General features: G+C 42.7%; 1 protein-coding gene across 2 annotated transcripts in view; it reads right to left on the bottom strand.

Annotated features, from left to right (window-relative positions):
• Positions 1-18,957, bottom strand: part of bmt2 (base methyltransferase of 25S rRNA 2 homolog) — a 140,544-nt gene extending 121,587 nt beyond the window's left edge. For both annotated transcript variants that reach the window (XM_067999560.1, XM_067999561.1), the window contains exon 1: positions 18,774-18,957. In XM_067999560.1, the coding sequence (XP_067855661.1) occupies positions 18,774-18,945 (172 nt within the window). In that variant the 5' untranslated portion in view covers positions 18,946-18,957. The remainder of the gene's footprint in view (positions 1-18,773) is intronic.
• Positions 18,958-19,684: the final 727 nt, after the last annotated feature.

The following is a 19,684-nucleotide window of genomic DNA, read 5'->3' as shown; positions in this document are numbered from 1 at the left end:
ATTTTATACGTGTCAATAAGATCACCTCTCATCTTCTAAACTCTAGTGAATATAGGCCTAGTCGACCCAATCTCTCCTCTTACGTCAGTCCTGCCATCCCAGGAATCAGTCTGGTAAACCTTTGTTGCACTCCTTCCATGGCAAGGACATCCTTCCTCAGATACAAGAGACCAAAACTGCACACAATACTCCAGATGTGGTCTCACCAAGGCCCTGAACAACTGCAGTAAAACATCCCTGTTCCTGTACTCAAATCCTCTTGCAATTTACGCCAACATACCATTTGCCTTCCTAACTGCTTGCTGCACCTGAATGCTCGCTTTCAGCGACTGGTGTACAAGGACACCCAGGTCTTGTTGCACCTCCCCTTTTCCCAATCTCCATTCAGATAATAATCTGTCTTTCTGTTTTTACAACCAAAGTGGATAACCTCACATTTATCCACGTTATACTGCATCTGCCATGTTCTTGCTCACTCACCCAACTTATCTCAATCACATTGGAGCCTCTTTGCATCCTCCTCACAGCTCACATTCCACCCCAGCTTTAAGAACATAAGAACATAAGAAACATAAGAAATAGGAGCAGGAGTAGGCCAATCGGCCCCTCAAGCCTGCTCCGCCATTCAATAAGATCATGGCTGATCTGATCCTAACCTCAAATCTAAATTCATGTCCAATTTCCTGCCCGCTCCCCGTAACCCCTAATTCCCTTTACTTCTAGGAAACTGTCTATTTCTGTTTTAAATTTATTTAATGATGTAGCTTCCACAGCTTCCTGGGGCAGCAAATTCCACAGACCTACCACCCTCTGAGTGAAGAAGTTTCTCCTCATCTCAGTTTTGAAAGAGCAGCCCCTTATTCTAAGATTATGCCCCCTAGTTCTAGTTTCATCCATCATTGGGAATATCCTTACCGCATCCACCCGATCAAGCCCCTTCACAATCTTATATGTTTCAATAAGATCGCCTCTCATTCTTCTGAACTCCAATGAGTAGAGTCCCAATCTACTCAACCTCTCCTCATATGTCCGCCCCCTCATCCCCGGGATTAACCGAGTGAACCTTCTTTGTACTGCCTCGAGAGCAAGTATGTCTTTTCTTAAGTATGGGCACCAAAACTGTATGCAGTATTCCAGGTGCGCTCTCACCAATACCTTATATAACTGCAGCAATACCTCCCTGTTTTTATATTCTATCCCCCTAGCAATAAAAGCCAACACTCTGTTGGCCTTCTTGATCACCTGCTGCACCTGCATACTAACTTTTTGATTTTCTTGCACTAGGACCCCCAGATCCCTTTGTACTGCAGTACATTCCAGTTTCTCGCCATTAAGATAATAACTTGCTCTCTGATTTTTCCTGCCAAAGTGCATAACCTCACATTTTCCAATATTGTATTGCATCTGCCAAATCTCCGCCCACTCACCCAGCCTGTCTATATCCCCTTGTAGGTTTTTTATGTCCTCCTCACTCTCTACTTTCCCTCCCATCTTTGTATCATCTGCAAACTTTGATATGTTACACTTGGTCCCCTCCTCCAAATCGTTAACATAGATTGTAAAGAGTTGGGACCCAGCACCGACCCCTGCGGAACACCACTGGCTACTGGTTGCCAGTCCGAGAATGAACCATTTATCCCAACTCTCTGCTTCCTGTTAGATAACCAATCCTCCACCCATGCCAGAATATTACTCCCAATCCAGTGATTCTTTATCTTGAGCAATAATCTTTTATGTGGCACCTTGTCGAATGCCTTCTGGAAGTCTAAATACACTACGTCCACTGGTTCCCCTTTATCCACCCTGTACGTTATGTCCTCAAAGAACTCAAGCAAATTTGTCAGACATGACTTCCCCTTCGTAAAGCCATGCTGACTTTGTCCTATTAAATTATGTTTGTCCAAATGTTCCGCTACTGTCTCCTTAATAATAGACTCCAAAATTTTACCCACCGCAGATGTTAGGCTAACTGGTCTATAATTTCCAGCCTTCTGCCTACTACCCTTTTTAAATAAGGATGTTACATTAGCAGTTTTCCAATCTGCCAGGACCTTTGCTGAGTCCAGAGAATTTTGGAAAATTATTACCAAAGCATCCACAATCCCTACTGCCACTTCCCTCAAGACCCTAGGATGTAAGCCATCAGGTCCAGGGGATTTATCCGCCTTGAGTCCCATTATTTTACTGAGTACCAATTCCTTAGTGATTTAAATCATATTTATCTCCTCCCCCCCCAGAGCCCCCTGTTTGTCCAGTGTTGGGATATTCTTAGTGTCCTCTACCGTAAAGACTGAAACAAAATATTTGTTCAGCATTTTTGCCATCTCCATGTTTCCCACCATTAATTTCCTGGTCTCATCCTCTAAGGGACCTACGTTTGCCTTAGCCACCCTTTTTCTTTTTATATAACTGTAGAAACTCTTGCTATCTGTTTTTATATTTTTTGCTAATTTATTTTCATAATCTATCTTCCCTTTCTTAATCAATCCTTTAGTTACTTTTTGCTGTCTTTTGAAGACATCCCAATCTTCTATCATCCCACTAAGTTTGGCTACCTTATATGTCCTTGTTTTTAGTCGGATACTATCCTTAATTTCTTTACTTAGCCACGGATGGCTGTCATTTCTTTTACACCCTTTTTTCCTCAGTGGAATATATTTTTTTTGAATGTTGTAAAATAACTCCTTAAATGAACACCACTGCTCATGTACCGTCTTACCCTTTAATCTATTTTCCCAGTCCACTTTAATCAATTCTGCTCTCATACCATCATCGTCTCCTTTATTCAAGCTCAGTACGCTTGTTTGAGAACCAACCTTCTCACCCTCTAATTGGATATGGAATGTAACCATGTTATGGTCACTCATTCCAAGGGGATCCTTAACTAGGACATTATTAATTAATCCTGGCTCATTACACAGGACCAGGTCCAAGGTTGCCTGCCCCCTTGTAGGATCAGTTACATAATGCTCAAGAAATCCATCCCTAATACACTCAATAAACTCTTCCTCAAGGCTGCCCTGCCCAATTTGATTTGTCCAGTTAATATGATAGTTAAAATCCCCCATAATTATAGCTGTTCCCTTATTACATGCCCCGACTATTTCCTGATTAATACTTCTTCCAGAAGAGTTGCAACTATTAGGAGGCCTATATACTACGCCCACTCGTGTTTTTTTCCCCTTATGATTCCTTATCTCTACCCAAACTGTTTCATTATCCTGATCCTTTGTCCCAATATCATTTCTCTGTATTGCAGTGATTACTTCCTTTATTAACATAGCCACCCCACCTCCCCTTCCTTCCTGCCTGTCCTTCCTGATTGTTAAATACCCTGGCATATTTAATTCCCAGTCGTTGTCACCCTGCAGCCATGTTTCTGTAATGGCCACAAGATCATACCCATACGTAGTTATTTGTGCCGTTAACTCGTCCATTTTGTTACGAATGCTACGTGCATTCAGATAAAGAACTTTCAAATATGTTTTGTAACACTTAGTTCCTGCTTTTTCCTTTTTTAACACTTTACCTTTTACTCCAGACCTTCTGTCCCTTCCTGACACGCTTTCCTCTGTCGCCCTGCTCAGGTTCCCAACCCCCTGCCACAGCTTTGATGCTGGGTTAATCGCCTTATAGTTTTTATTTTATCTGTCGTGCCTAAAGTACACTTTCTTTCCGCTGCTCTACACTTTTCCCTCTCACTTGTTCTTGAACAACTGTTTGTACTATTTGTATTGTAGATTTCCCCTGGGTCTTCCCCTCTCTTGCTGCTCTCAATTTTATTCCCTTCTGACTCACCGCTCAGGTTCCCATCCCCCTGCCACTCAAGTTTAAACCTTCCCCAACAGCACTAGCAAACACCCCCGCGAGGACATTGGTCCCGGTCCTGCTCGGGTGTAACCCGTCACGCTTGTACAGGTCCCACCTTCCCCAGAACCGGTCCCAATGTCCCAGGAATCTAAATCCCTCCCTCCTACACCATCCCTGCAGCCACGCATTCATCCTGTCTATTCTCCTGTTCCTATGCTCACTGGCACGTGGCACCGGTAGTAATCCTGAGATCACTACCTTTGAAGTCCTGCTTTTTAATTTATCTCCTAACTCCTTAAATTCACCTTGCAGGACCTCATCCCTTTTTTTACCTATGTCGTTGGTACCAATATGGACCACGACTACTGGCTGTTCACCCTCCCCCTCCAGAATGCCCTGCAGCCGCTCCGTGACATCCTTGACCCTAGCACCAGGGAGGCAACATACCATCCTGGAGTCACGTTTGCGGCCGCAGAAACGCCTATCTGTTCCCCTTACAATTGAATCCCCTATCACTATAGCCCTGCCACTCTTCTTTCTCCCCTCCTGTGCAGCAGAGCCACTCTTGGTGCCCCGAACCTGGCTCTTACTGCTTTCCCCTGATAAGCCATCTCCCCCAACAGTATCTAAAGCAGAATATCTGTTTGAGAGGGAGATGGCCCCAGGGGACTCCTGCTCTACCTGCCTAGTCCTTTTACTCTGCCTGGCGGTCACACATTTCCATTCTGCCTGCGTAATCTTTACCTGCGGTGTGACCACCTCACTGAACGTGCTATCCACTTTGTGTCATCTGCAAACTTGGAAATGTTACATTCCGTTCCCTCATCCAAATCATTGATATATACTGTGAATAGCTGGGGGCCCAAGCACTGATCCCTGTGGTAGCCCACTAGTCACTGCCTGCCACCTGGAAAAAGACCCGTTTATTCCTACTCTTTGTTTCCTGTCTGTCAACCAATTCTCAATCCATGCCAGTATATTCCCCCCAATCCCATGTGCTTTAATTTTGCACACTAACCTTGAGTGGGACCTTATCAAAAGCCTTCTGAAAATCCAAGTACACCACAACCACTGGTTCTCCCCTATCTGTTCTACTAGTTACCTCCTCAAAAAACTCCAGTAGATTTGTTAAGCATGATTTCCCTTTCATAAACCCATGCTGACTTTGTCCAATCCCGTTAATGCCTTTCAAGTGTTCTGTTATCACATCCTTTATAATAGACTCTAGCATTTTCTCCCCTACTGATGTTAGGCTAACTGGTCTATAATTCCCTGTTTTTTCTCTCCCTCCTTTTTTAAATAGTGGGGTTACATTTGCCACCCTCCAATCTGTAGGAACTGTTCCAGAGTCGAAAGAATTTTGGAAGATGATCACCAATGCATCCACTATTTCCAGGGCCACTTCCTTTAGCACTCTGGGATGTAGATTATCAGGCCCCTGGGGATGTCAGCCTTTAGCTCCATTAATTTCCCTAACACTTTTTTTTACTAATACTGATTTCCTTCAGTTCCTCCCTCTCACTAGACCTTGGTTCCCTAACATTCCCGGGAGGTTATTTGTGTCCTCCTTTGTGAAGACAGAACCAAAGTATGTGTTTAATTGTTCTGCCATTTCTTTGTTCCCCATTATAATTTCCCCCATTTCTGACTGTAAGGGACCTACATTTGTCTTCACTAATCTTTTTCTCTTGACATATTTATAGAAGCTTTTACAGTCAGTTTTTATGTTCCCTGCTAGTTTACTCTATTTTTCCCCTCTTAATCAATCTCTTTGTTCTCCTTTGCTGAATTGTAAACTGCTCCCAATCCTCAGGCTTGCTGCTTTTTCTGGCAATTTTATATGCCTCCTCTTTGGATCTAATACGATCCCTAATTTCTTTTGTAAGCCACGATTGAGCCACCTTTCCTGTTTTATTTTTGCGTCAGACAGGAATGAATAATTGTTGTAATTCCTGCACACGTTCTTTAAATATTAGCCATTGCCTATCCACCGTCATCCCTTTTAGTAAAGTTCTCCTATCTATCCTAGCCAACTCACATCTCATACTTTCGTAATTTCCTTTATTTAGATTCAGGTTTCCTTTATTTAGATTCAGTGAGACAGTGATCATTAATTATCCTAATTTTCCTTGACGTCTCCACAGTCTTTGAGACAGTTGACTACACCATCTCCTTCCATTGTCTCTACTCTACCTCAGTGGTACTGCCCTCATTTGGTTCCACTCTTACCTCTCCAATCGTGGCCAGACCATCTCTACCAAAGGCTTTCATTCAACCCCAGAGTCCCCAAGGATCCATCCTCTTCCTCATTTAAATGTTGGCCTTTGGTGATATCATCTACAGACAAGGGGTCAGTTTCCACATATACGCTGATGACACCCAGCTCTCCCTCACCACCATCTCTCTCAACCCCTCCACTGCCTCTGTGCTGCAAGACTACTTTTCTGAGATCCAGACTTGGATGAGCTGCTTTTTTCTCCAGCTAAATGTTGGAAAGACCAAGGATATTTATTGTCCAGCCTCCGCCACAAACTTTGTGCCCTTGACAAAGACTTCGTACCCCTCTTCAGCCTCAGGCTGAATCAGACGCTTCACAACCTCAGCATCTCATTCAACACCAAGATGAGCTTCTGACCCCATATCCTCTGAATCACAACGACTGTCTACTTTCACCTCTGTAACATCGCCCACCGACTCCTCTAACTCAAGTCTATCTACCACTGAAGCCCGCACACCTCCAGACTCAACTATTCCAAAGCTCTCCTGGCCAGCCTCCCATCTCCCACCCCCTCCAAAACTGCAGTTTATCTAAAACTCTGCTGCCTGCATCTTATCCTGCAGCAAGTCCCAATTTACCATCACCCCTGGCCTTGCTGACCTACACTGGCTCCCAGTCACACAACACCTCAGACTTAAAATTCTCATCCTCATGTTTAAATCCTTTCATGGTCTCACATCTCCCTGTAACCCCCTCCATCTTTTTACAATCCCTCCCTCCCCCCCACCCCTCTCCCCCGAACTCTCTCATGAGTTTGGCCCGTCATGCATCCTCCTTCCCTTCACCCCACCAATGGCAGTTAGGCCTTCAGTACCAAGGAGCCATGCTCTGGAATTTTCTCCCTAAACCAATTCAACTAGCTTCCTCTTTTCCTGTAAGACCCTCCTTAAAACGCATCACTTCAATCAAGCTTTTGATCACCCTTCCCAACATCTCCACCTTTGGCTCAGCATCCAATTTTTGATTAATCCTCAATGAAGCATTTTGGTATGTTTTTCAACACTAAAGGCACTATATAAATGCAAGTTGTTGTTGTTGAATAGATAGGGAACAATTCTTCTATCTAGCAGAGAGATCCACAAAAAGGGAACATTTTAAAATCCGAGCTAAACCAGACAAAAGCAAAAAACCTACTCACAAAATGTTGAGAAAAGTTGGAGCACATTGCACCCATGACCTTGTGGGGTAAAGTTAATTGAGGTGTTTATAAGGGAGACAGATTGTTTGTGAAGCAAAGGTATTGAAGGATATGGAGAAAAGGCAGGGATAAAGATAAAGCTGCTATAGCTGACAAAAATGGCAGAGCAGGCTTGAAAGGCGAAATGGCTTGAAAGGCTAAATGGCCTACTCCTGTTCCTATGTTCCTAAGAAGTGTGGTTTTGTTCAACTATGCTCAAGCTGTTCTTTTCAAGGTCTATGTATGTAGCTCATTAAATCATAAAAATAGTGACCTGGCAGGGGAAGTAAGGAGAAAAAGGGCAAGGGTCCCATTCCTCATCCATATCAGTTTTTGTTAAAAATGAGAATCTGTGGTCAGAATGGTACTCTTCCTGTGACAGTTCCCATTAGTCAAACAGCTCCCTGAACTAACTGTCTAGCCTTACACGTGCAAAATGATCATTTGGTTAAAGTACATGAGTCACTGCCTTCAAGGGAGGTAGGGTAAGGGGCAACACTGGGATAAAATCTACATTAGCAACTAAATATTTTGAGCTTGAGCGGTCACCCTTAAAGCTACAGCATCCAGCTACAAGCAAAACTGCTGCAAGCCAATTTGAATATGCAAAAATTGATTAAGTTTCTAACAGCTGAATCAAGAACAGTGCATTAAAAATGAAGAACTTGAGAAATGATGGTAGAGAAACAATTTTTCACAGGGACCTTACAAAACAGCTGGGCTCGTGTTTATTTTGGATGCTCTGCGTTTGCTATGTTTATTGTGGTAAACAGAAGCCTTGTGGTCCAATTTCTCTCTGATTCTGCTCCATTTACAAGGCCTGAGAGTGTCTGCGATAGGAACATACAACTTCTCCCACCCAATACTGCAAACAATTTTTTTAAAACTTATTTTTCTATGTTTAATTCAACAATTTCAACAACCTGAAAAATCTAAATGCTGCAAGTTTTCTTCCCCTATCAGTTCTACAACCAAAGTGGCAAAACTGGATTCCTAAAATACAATTATTTTTACCATAAACACTTCTGTAAATAAGCACCTAAATTTTAACTCCTGATTCAATTAAAATGTGTCAGTTAGTTTCTCCGAGTTTGTGACCTAGAATGAATGGACAGACCTCCAATGCTCAAAAAATGAACTTGTGACTGAAACCTGCCTACAATCCTAACTAGCCTATTTAGCAATACAGTCAAAACCTCAAATTCAGGTATTAAAACTTCAATGGAAACAATAAACCAAGTCACTATCTTTAATTAAAGAACCCTTTCAAATTAAACCAGAATCACTTTCTAGTTTGTTCACTTCTTTTCAGCTAGATAAGCTGAAAAATATCACTTGAAAATCAACAAGACTAATAATTGCATAGTCATTTTTCACTTACAATTAGGAGGTCCGAACAATCAACATGTACAGTTGATGGTGTGAACCTATCGGTACCTCAACTATTTGCAGCATACGAATGCACGCATGTCAACAATAGAATTTTTTCCTTATTGGCCCAGATCTAAAATGGTCTCCAGGCACTGTACCGAAAACTGAAATTGTTGCTCAGAGATGCTTTGTCTACATCACAGGCCCTGAAATCTTTGATCAGCAATTAGTCAAGTTAAAGTTAAAGGCCATCTTTGAAGGGAAAGGCATGTTTTAAATGTTATTCCTGTCTGGATGTAGACTGAATTGTTGTTTGCAACTAGTGTTGCAACTGTAAACAGATGAGATTTTAGTAACTAGACAAGTATAATGCTGTACAGTGATACACGCCTGCCCAAGATGGAATTCACTGAACTTCAAATCAGCTATTAAACTTTTGAACTTAAATTAACCCTGACAGCACTGGCTACTTTAATTAGTTTGCTTGTATGAGCTTGCACCTAATTGAACATGTGCCTAGTGATGTAGCTACCAGAATTCGTAATTGGATCATGTCTGTGTAAACTAATTGCTTAGTTTAGATTATAACGAAATCCGAAAACACAGACTGAATTAAAGACAGACTCATGGTCAGTAAATTCACATGGTTGAACAAGTAACTGCAGGAAGAAAGTGTTATGAGATAACAGGAATAAGGAATTGAACTGATCTTGTTAGCTCAACTGCAGAAAGAAATACGTTGCTTGTTAGTTAGGAACTCATAGAATCATAGAAGTTACAACATGGAAACAGGCCCTTCGGCCCAACATGTCCATGTTGCCCAGTTTATACCACTAAGCTAGTCCCAATTGCCTGCACTTGGCCCATATCCCTCGATACCCATCTTACCCATGTAACTGTCCAAATGCTTTTTAAAAGACAAAATTGTACCCGCCTCTACTACTGCCTCTGGCAGCTCGTTCCAGACACTCACCACCCTTTGAGTGAAAAAATTGCCCCTCTGGACCCTTTTGTATCTCTCCCCTCTCACCTTAAATCTGTGCCCCCTCGTTATAGACTCCCCTACCTTTGGGAAAAGATTTTGACTATCGACCTTATCTATGCCCCTCATTATTTTATAGACTTCTATAAGATCACCCCTGAACCTCCTACTCTCCAGGGAAAAAAGTCCCAGTCTGTCTAACCTCTCCCTGTAAGTCAAACCATCAAGTCCCGGTAGCATCCTAGTAAATCTTTTCTGCACTCTTTCTAGTTTAATAATATCCTTTCTATAATAGGGTGACCAGAACTGTACACAGTACTCCAAGTGTGGCCTCACCAATGCCCTGTACAACTTCAACAAGACATCCCAACTCCTGCATTCAATGTTCTGACCAATGAAACCAAGCATGCTGAATGCCTTCTTCACCACCCGATCCACCTGTGACTCCACTTTCAAGGAGCTATGAATCTGTACTCCCAGATCTCTTTGTTCTATAACTCTCCCCAACGCCCTACCATTAACGGAGTAGGTCCTGGCCCGATTCGATCTACCAAAATGCATCACCTCACATTTATCTAAATTAAACTCCATCTGCCATTCATCGGCCCACTGGCCCAATTTATCAAGATCCCGTTGCAATCCTAGATAACCTTCTTCACTGTCCACAATGCCACCAATCTTGGTGTCATCTGCAAACTTACTAACCATGCCTCCTAAATTCTCATCCAAATCATTAATATAAATAACAAATAACAGCGGACCCAGCACCGATCCCTGAGGCACACCGCTGGACACAGGCATCCAGTTTGAAAAACAACCCTCTACAACCACCCTCTGTCTTCTGTCGTCAAGCCAATTTTGTATCCAATTGGCTACCTCACCTTGGATCCCATGAGATTTAACCTTATGTAACAACCTACCATGCGGTACCTTGTCAAATGCTTTGCTGAAGTCCATGTAGACCACGTCTACTGCACAGCCCTCATCTATCTTCTTGGTTACCCCTTCAAAAAACTCAATCAAATTCGTGAGACATGATTTTCCTCTCACAAAACCATGCTGACTGTTCCTAATTAGTCCCTGCCTCTCCAAATGCCTGTAGATCCTGTCCCTCAGAATACCCTCTAACAACTTACCCACTACAGATGTCAGGCTCACTGGTCTGTAGTTCCCAGGCTTTTCCCTGCCGCCCTTCTTAAACAAAGGCACAACATTTGCTACCCTCCAATCTTCAGGCACCTCACCTGTAGCGGTGGATGATTCAAATATCTCTGCTAGGGGACCCGCAATTTCCTCCCTAACCTCCCATAACATCCTGGGATACATTTCATCAGGTCCCGGAGATTTATCTACCTTGATGCGCGTTAAGACTTCCAGCACCTCCCTCTCTGTAATATGTACACTCCTCAAGACATCACTATTTATTTCCCCAAGTTCCCTAACATCCATGCCTTTCTCAACCGTAAATACCGATGTGAAATATTCATTCAGGATCTCACCCATCTCTTGTGGTTCCGCACATAGATGACCTTGTTGATCCTTAAGAGGCCCTACTCTCTCCCTAGTTACCCTTTTGCCCTTTATGTATTTGTAGAAGCTCTTTGGATTCACCTTTGCCTGATCTGCCAAAGCAATCTCATATCCCCTTTTTGCCCTCCTGATTTCTCTCTTAACTCTACTCCGGCAATCTCTATACTCTTCAAGGGATCCACTTGATCCCAGCTGCCTATGCATGTCATATGCCTCCTTCTTCTTTTTGACTAGTGCCTCAATCTCCCGAGTCATCCAAGGTTCCCTACTTCTACCAGCCTTGCCCTTCACTTTATAAGGAATGAGCTTACCCTGAACCCTGGTTAACACACTTTTGAAAGCCTCCCACTTACCAGACGTCCCTTTGCCTGCCAACAGACTCTCCCAATCAACTTCTGAAAGTTCCTGTCTAATACCATCAAAATTGGCCTTTCCCCAATTTAGAATTTTAACTTTTGGGCCAGACCTATCCTTCTCCATAGCTATCTTAAAACTAATGGAATTATGATCACTGGTCCCAAAGTGATCTCTCACTAACACTTCTGTCACCTGCCCTTCCTTATTTCCCAAGAGGAGGTCAAGTTTTGCCCCCTCTCTCGTCGGGCCATCCACATACTGAATGAGAAATTCCTCCTGAATACACTCAACAAATTTCTCTCCATCCAAGCCCCTAATGCTATGGCTGTCCCAGTCAATGTTGGGAAAGTTAAAGTCCCCTACTATTACCACCCTATTTTTCTTGCAGCTGTCTGTGATCTCCTTACATATTTGCTCCTCAATTTCCCGTTGACTATTTGGGGGTCTGTAGTACAATCCTATCAAAGTGATCTCTCCCTTCTTATTTTTCAGTTCTACCCATATAGACTCAGTGGGCGAACCCTCGGATATATCCCCTCTCACTACTGCCGTGATGTTCTCCCTAATCAAGAACGCAACTCCCCCTCCTCTCTTACCTCCTGCTCTATCTTTCCTATAGCATCTGTACCCTGGAACATTGAGCTGCCAGTCCTGCCCCTCCCTTAGCCATGTTTCAGTAATAGCTATAACATCCCAGTCCCATGTACCCATCCATGCCCTAATAAGCCAATATATACCTTTATTGATAACTCAGCTTATTAACTGAGTTATCAATAAAGGTATATATTGGCTTATTAGTTTCTCCTTATATGAAATTATTTTTAAACTCGTTTAGTGTAATGGGCAGATGTGCCAGTTGCCCCACACGCCTGGGACCTTCAAGCAGCTCCTTGAGTACACCCCTTGGAGTAAGCAAGATAGAATTGGCCCAGGCTGTTGAAACTACTGGTGTCTCCCAGATTAGTAATTTATGATCTGCATACGTCCACCAAATAAGCTTACAGGAGAGACTTTTGGTGGTGGAGTATCTCATTGTTAGGTCTCAAGCCTATAAGGCCATAAGAGATGGGAGCAGAAGTAGGCCATTCAGCCCCTCGAGCCTGCTCCGCCATTTAATGAGATCATAGCTCATCTGATTTTTTTACCTCAATTCCACTTTCCCGCCCTTTCCCCATATCATAAGAACATAAGAAATAGGAGCAGGAGTAGGCCAATCGGCCCCTCAAGCCTGCTCCGCCATTCAATAAGATCATGGCTGATCTGATCCTAATCTCAAATCTAAATTCATGTCCAATTTCCTGCCCGCTCCCCGTAACCCCTAATTCCCTTTACTTCTAGGAAACTGTCTATTTCTGTTTTAAATTTATTTAATGATGTAGCTTCCACAGCTTCCTGGGGCAGCAAATTCCACAGACCTACCACCCTCTGAGTGAAGAAGTTTCTCCTCATCTCAGTTTTGAAAGAGCAGCCCCTTATTCTAAGATTATGCCCCCTAGTTCTAGTTTCACCCATCCTTGGGAACATCCTTACCGCATCCACCCGATCAAGCCCCTTCACAATCTTATATGTTTCAATAAGATCGCCTCTCATTCTTCTGAACTCCAATGAGTAGAGTCCCAATCTACTCAACCTCTCCTCATATGTCCGCCCCCTCATCCCCGGGATTAACCGAGTGAACCTTCTTTGTACTGCCTCGAGAGCAAGTATGTCTTTTCTTAAGTATGGAGACCAAAACTATATGCAGTATTCCAGGTGTGCTCTCACCAATACCCTATATAACTGCAGCAATACCTCCCTGTTTTTATATTCTATCCCCCGAGCAATAAACGCCAACACTCCGTTGGCCTTCTTGATCACCTGCTGCACCTGCATACTAACTTTTTGATTTTCTTGCACTAGGACCCCCAGATCCCTTTGTACTGCAGTACTTTCCAGTTGCTCGCCATTAAGATAATAACTTGCTCTCCGATTTTTCCTGCCATAGTGCATAACCTCACATTTTCCAATATTGTATTGCATCTGCCAAATCTCTGCCCACTCACCCAGCCTGTCTATATCCCCTTGTAGGTTTTTTATGTCCTCCTCACTCTCTACTTTCCCTCCCATCTTTGTATCATCTGCAAACTTTGATATGTTACACTCGGTCCCCTCCTCCAAATCGTTAATATAGATTGTAGAGTTGGGGACCCAGCACCGACACCTGCGGAACACCACTGGCTGCAGGTTGCCAGTCCGAGAATGAACCATTTATCCCAACTCTCTGCTTCCTGTTAGATAACCAATCCTCCACCCATGCCAGAATATTACCCCCAATCCAGTGATTCTTTATCTTGAGCAATAATCTTTTATGTGGCACCTTGTCGAATGCCTTCTGGAAGTCCAAATACACTACGTCCACTGGTTCCCCTTTATCCACCCTGTACGTTATATCCTCAAAGAACTCAAGCAAATTTGTCAGACATGACTTCCCCTTCGTAAAGCCATGCTGACTTTGTCCTATTAAATTATGTTTATCCAAATGTTCTGCTACTGTCTCCTTAATAATAGACTCCAAAATTTTACTCACCACAGATGTTAAGCTAACTGGTCTATAATTTCCAGCCTTCTGCCTACTACCCTTTTTAAATAAGGGTGTTACATTGGCAGTTTTCCAATCTGCCGGGACCTTTGCCGAGTCCAGAGAATTTTGGAAAATTATTACCAAAGCATCCACAATCCCTACTGCCACTTCCCTCAAGACCCTAGGATGTAAGCCATCAGGTCCAGGGGATTTATCCGCCTTGAGTCCCATTAATTTACTGAGTACCAATTCCTTAGTGATTTTAATCGTATTTAGCTCCTCCCCCCCTAGAGCCCCCTGTTTGTCCAGTGTTGGGATATTCTTAGTGTCCTCTACCGTAAAGACTGAAACAAAATATTTGTTCAGCATTTTTGCCATCTCCATGTTTCCCACCATTAATTTCCTGGTCTCATCCTCTAAAGGACCTACGTTTGCCTTAGCCACCCTTTTTCTTTTTATATAACTGTAGAAACTCTTGCTATCTGTTTTTATATTTTTTGCTAATTTATTTTCATAATCTATCTTCCCTTTCTTAATCAATCCTTTCGTTACTTTTACTATCCTTTGACTCCCTTGCTGATCAAAAATTTGTCTAACTCAGCCTTGAATGTATTCAATGACTCAGCCTCCAAAGCTTTTTGGGGTAAAGAATTCCAAAGATTCACAACCCTCTGGGAGAAGAAATTCCTAATTTCAGTCTTAAACGGGCGACCCCTTATTCTGAGACTATGCCTCCTAGTTTTAGATTACCCCACGAGGGGTAACAATTACAGACTTTTTTTTTAAAAAAGTGTCATAACCCTCCAGTCCAAACCCTCCAATACAATACTATTAGTAGGAAGGATATTCATGTCTGAATTAAATACTGAAAGCATACAGCCACTTGTCCCCAAACTTGCTCAACAAAAAAAAAGCCATTGCAATTTGTGTTTAGAATTGGAGTTGTCACAGGGCAAAGAGCAATATTGTTGCTTTTATGCTCATAGCAATCAAGCTTGAAACATCGGAACAGGAGGAGCCCATTCAGCCCCTTGAGCCTATTCTGCCATTCAATTCGATCATGGATGATCTGCACCTCAGCTCCATTTGCCCATGATATTATATCACCCTTCAAGGTTGTAGTAGCATCTTCAAAGAAACTGCTTGAGCTTCAAAGACAAAAATATCTTTACAACATAAGTCTTCCAGTGCGCATTTTTTTGTTCATCGTTGTCATTATACATATGGAAGATGGACAGAGTTACATAAGCCGCAGCTTATGTACACACCTCCAGAGACCGGTGTCTATTAAAGAGTTTGCTAGAAAGGGCTGATCGAACAACTGACCAACTTTTAAACAATCAACACAATAGTACGAAGTGTATGTTACTAATTGTGCTGTAGAGCAGGCATTACAATATGTGACCCATTGGCCACGTGCCCTGGCAATCTAGCCCTCGAAATCCAGATAACTCAATCCTATTTATGCTTCCATTTCTTACTTGTTGTTTGTACTATTCAAATTTTGTGGGCCAGTTTTGGAAAGGACTGCTTTTATCAAGAGGACTGCATTAATAGATAACTCTAGAACAGAATATCAAGAGATATATGCAAATTAATAGGATATGCATTTCGATTGTATATGTGGCTCCCAAAGGCCCACAAACATGAAAAGCTTCAGCACCTCTGCTGTACAGTACCTTGTCCATGTTTTTGCTTCTGAATCATTACATGTGGAAATAAATAAGCCCAGTGGTTTAGTCTATACAAAGTGGTCCAGCAGTGTTAATATTTCCAGTCTTTTAAATTAGTAAGAGACATAGTGGGCATCCTACATGTTCTCCAGTAATCAATTTATCAGGCTAATTTGTTCAGCCTGGGTTATGCTAATTCAGTGTGGAAGAGTGTGCAAGATACAGGTTTTAGTTCATAAACACTATCTGCTTACATAGCCTTTCAAACAAGCAAATGTATTGGAAAAAGCCCAAAACGTAGCTATTACCTTAAACAAATAAACGTTACTCTGGAAACATGAAGTTATCAGAAACTATCTCCTTATTACTATTACATCATATGAAAAATAATAAGTTAATTCCAAACAAAATACAATAATTCCACAATGAGTTAGGCATCTGAAAGATCTGAAACATTTACTCGCCTTTTTATTGTAGACACTGACTGATCCACTCATAATTTTCCGTTCATATTTCTAGCATTCATTTTTAAAAATTAATTAACTGCACAAGAATCCTGATTAACAGAAATGTCTGAGTGTTCTCAAACTGTATATTTTTTTAAAACTTGAATTGTTAATTTGCTTAAGATTGTTTTTTTAAAGAAAGACTTCCATTTATATAGCATCTTTCATATTCCAAAGTGCTTTGTAGCCAATTAAGTACTTTTGAAATGTAGTCAGTGTTGTAATGTAGGAAATGCGGCAGCCAATTTGCGCACAGCAAGGTCCCACAAACAGCGATGTGATAATGACCAGGTAATCTGTTTTAGTGATATGGATTGAGGGATAAATATTGGCCAGGATACCAGGAAGAACTCCACTGCTCTTCTTTGAATAGTGCCATGTGATCTTTTATGTCCACTTGAGGGGGAGGACGGGGCTTGGTTTAATGTCTCATCTGAAAGACAGCACCTCCAACAGTGCAGCACTCCCTCAGCTCTGCACTCGAGCCTCAGCCTAGATTTTGTGCTCCAGTCTCTGGAGTGGGGCTTGAATCTTCTGACTCAGGAGGTGTGAGTGCTACCACTGATAACACCATTTTTTTCCTCTCCAAAGAACTTCGCCTTTGAAAGTAAACATTACCAATATCTATTATGGCTCATCCAACAATTTCATTCTATTTCCACATATGCAAGACAAACTCCTTGAAGATCTGATGGACTGGGCAACAAATCATTCCTCGAAACAGCAGCTGACCTAAGAGACTTTAGCTGTCCATTCTAAATATACCACTTGCAAAACAATGTACACTTACCACTGCAGTAATATTCCATTTTAGACTTGGCTTCAATTTGATATTAAATTATCTACCAATTCTCCCAGAACGGTGATAGTAGTAATAAGATGGTTCTCATTTTTTGGCTGCAGGCCAAAATTCAATAATTAAAAATGCATTTTTGTTAATTGCTTGTTCTGATCCTAGTAAATTTCTCTCCACCATTCTGTCCTGCAGAACTTGCAGCTGGACTGTTGTTTACATTGCCCATTGAAGTATTACTAATGTACACCAAAGAAACATTTCTGAACAAATATTAATTGCTGAGGTTGAATATTTTGCAAATGATAGAAGAATTATTTGGGTTGGGTTTACAGCTGTGATTCAAAAATAAGTGAATTCAACATTTGTTGCTAGGACTCAGCAATGTTTAATTATATTTGTGTTTATAAACACTAGTGTGCTGCATTTCAACTTCTGATCTGATAACTTTGGATTTTATTTTTTATAATAGGTTTACATATGTGGGTTTGCACTTCAATGCATTTCATGTTTTGCAGATAGCCACTGTGGCTACCAACTTCAAAGAACCACCAAAGTCATTGGACCCATGCAAACTCCACAACTGCCAAGTCTTTGTCATGAATTCTAGAGAGACTGTGGTCTTAAGGATACATCTCTACATATCTTCTAGACGAGTGTCCTGGAAGCCACAAGGCGCGTAACACATTTGGAAGTTTCCACAAACCTGCTGATACCCACTTGTTCTCTGACCCAGGGATTAGAGATTAATGCTGCTCACAGGCTAGTATAGTTTTTCCTACTAGTATTGAGAAGGTGCATTCTGCTTAATACACGACAACCAACTCCATCTCACAACAAAAGTACATTTATAATATTTACCAATCTGATGGAAGACCTGGGTCTCTACAGCTTCCTACAACCTGGATCTCTCTACAGCTTACTACACCACAACCAACTCCCATCACCTTCAGATGGATTTTTCCCTTGTCCTGAGGTGGATTCAAAATCTCAGGTATTTTTGTGAATCAATCAGCATCATTACTTGGCAGTCCCTGATGTTAACATGTCAAGTCAGGAAAATCACAGAGCATTTGACATTAGTTCAGCCAATGCATGAAAACTCCAAAATAGTTTAGACTACCTCCTGGAACAAGCCACTCATTTCTCCACACGCACTTGATATGATTAACAGCAACATAGCATATTATACTTCAATGACAACTTGCATCTACTCTTAAATGATCTCATCAACTCATTTTATAAAAATATTACAGCTGTGACATTGCCTCTATATACTCCAAATGTACAAGAGCCTCATAATGGGAAAAATATTTACTGGGAAAGGAAACTGAAGGGGGTCATCATTGTCTTTACGATTACAAAACAATCCAAAAATAATCGACAGCAAAAAGTTGGATTTCTTCAAAAAGCAAAATTTCCAGCAGTTTTTGTTTATTTATTTATTTACACACACATTACACAAAGGGGAGGGTTGGTGTACAGCAAACAATGAACTGCAGTGAGATAGTAAACAAAATAAAGATCTATACAGCTTAGACGGCTGCACTGTTACAACCTCCAGTGAAGGAACGCACAGAGCAGGGGGGTCGGTAGCGACTGGTTCCTCTCCTCGCCTCGACCCAGATCTCATCCCCCAGGCGGTGCCTGCTCCTCGGGCTCACTTTGCTCGCTCAGCCGGGGCCTCCCCTTCCTTCCTCTCCCCCTCCCCCTCCCCTTTCTCTCCTCTTTTTTACCTTCTCGGTATTTCTTGCGCAGCTTCCTGTGGACATTCTTCACCACCCCGGAGAGTTTCTCCTGCTCCCTCTTCCTGTCCCCTTCGGAGGCCGCTGCCTGGCAGCCGGTGAGCGCTGGGTCCGCAGCTCGCTCCGCGAACCGGACATTCTGGCATCCGACACCCTCCTCCATGCTCGTGACCAATCGGCTCCACTCGGGAATGCTCGGCTCAGCTCGGGCCCGGGCTCCGCCTCCCGCACAGTATGGGCGCACCCCATTGGTTGGTGCGCGCAGACTGACAGGAAGCCCAAACAAACAACTCTGGTGTTTGTCGCCAGAGTTTAAAAGGGCAGCATCAATGGAATAAAGAGCAAAAGCAAAAATACTGCAGGTGCTGGAAATCAATACAATAATACTGCTGCACTTTTGAGGATGGAGAGTAGCACTAACATCATACGCATGATAGGCCACCTGTTAACTTAGGCCAACCTGGATGAGTCCGTGTTCCGTGTGCGCGTGGAATGTGAGAGGTTGCAGCCCCTGTTCCATTATTTGAAGGGATTGCTCCTCAATTTCTGGCTGCACTTCAGTCCCACGCTACTGATCGTTGGCCGCCCGGTGAGGGGGGCGGGCAGGTCGGTGGGCCTGCTCCTGGGCCTGTCCAAGGTGGCTATCCACAGGTCCAGGTTAGACGTGGCACGTGGGGGCGGTCGCTCCGACTGTCTGCCTCTCTTCCACGGAATTCTCCGCGCCCGGGTGGCCCTGGAGAGGGAGCACGCGGTGTCTGCCGGTACGCTTGAGGCTTTCAGCAACCGGTGGGCACCGCAGGAACTGGAGTGCATCCTGGACCAATATAATAACATTTTAATTTGACACTTATTTTGGGTTTATTGGTTTTCTGCACATGAACGCACCCTGATCCCCCCTTCTT

Source organism: Heptranchias perlo, chromosome 18, assembly GCF_035084215.1.
Source record: "Heptranchias perlo isolate sHepPer1 chromosome 18, sHepPer1.hap1, whole genome shotgun sequence".
Lineage (NCBI taxonomy): Eukaryota > Metazoa > Chordata > Chondrichthyes > Hexanchiformes > Hexanchidae > Heptranchias > Heptranchias perlo.
The sequence above is the reverse complement of the archived record's forward strand: the minus strand, read 5'-3'. Positions and strand labels throughout refer to the sequence as shown.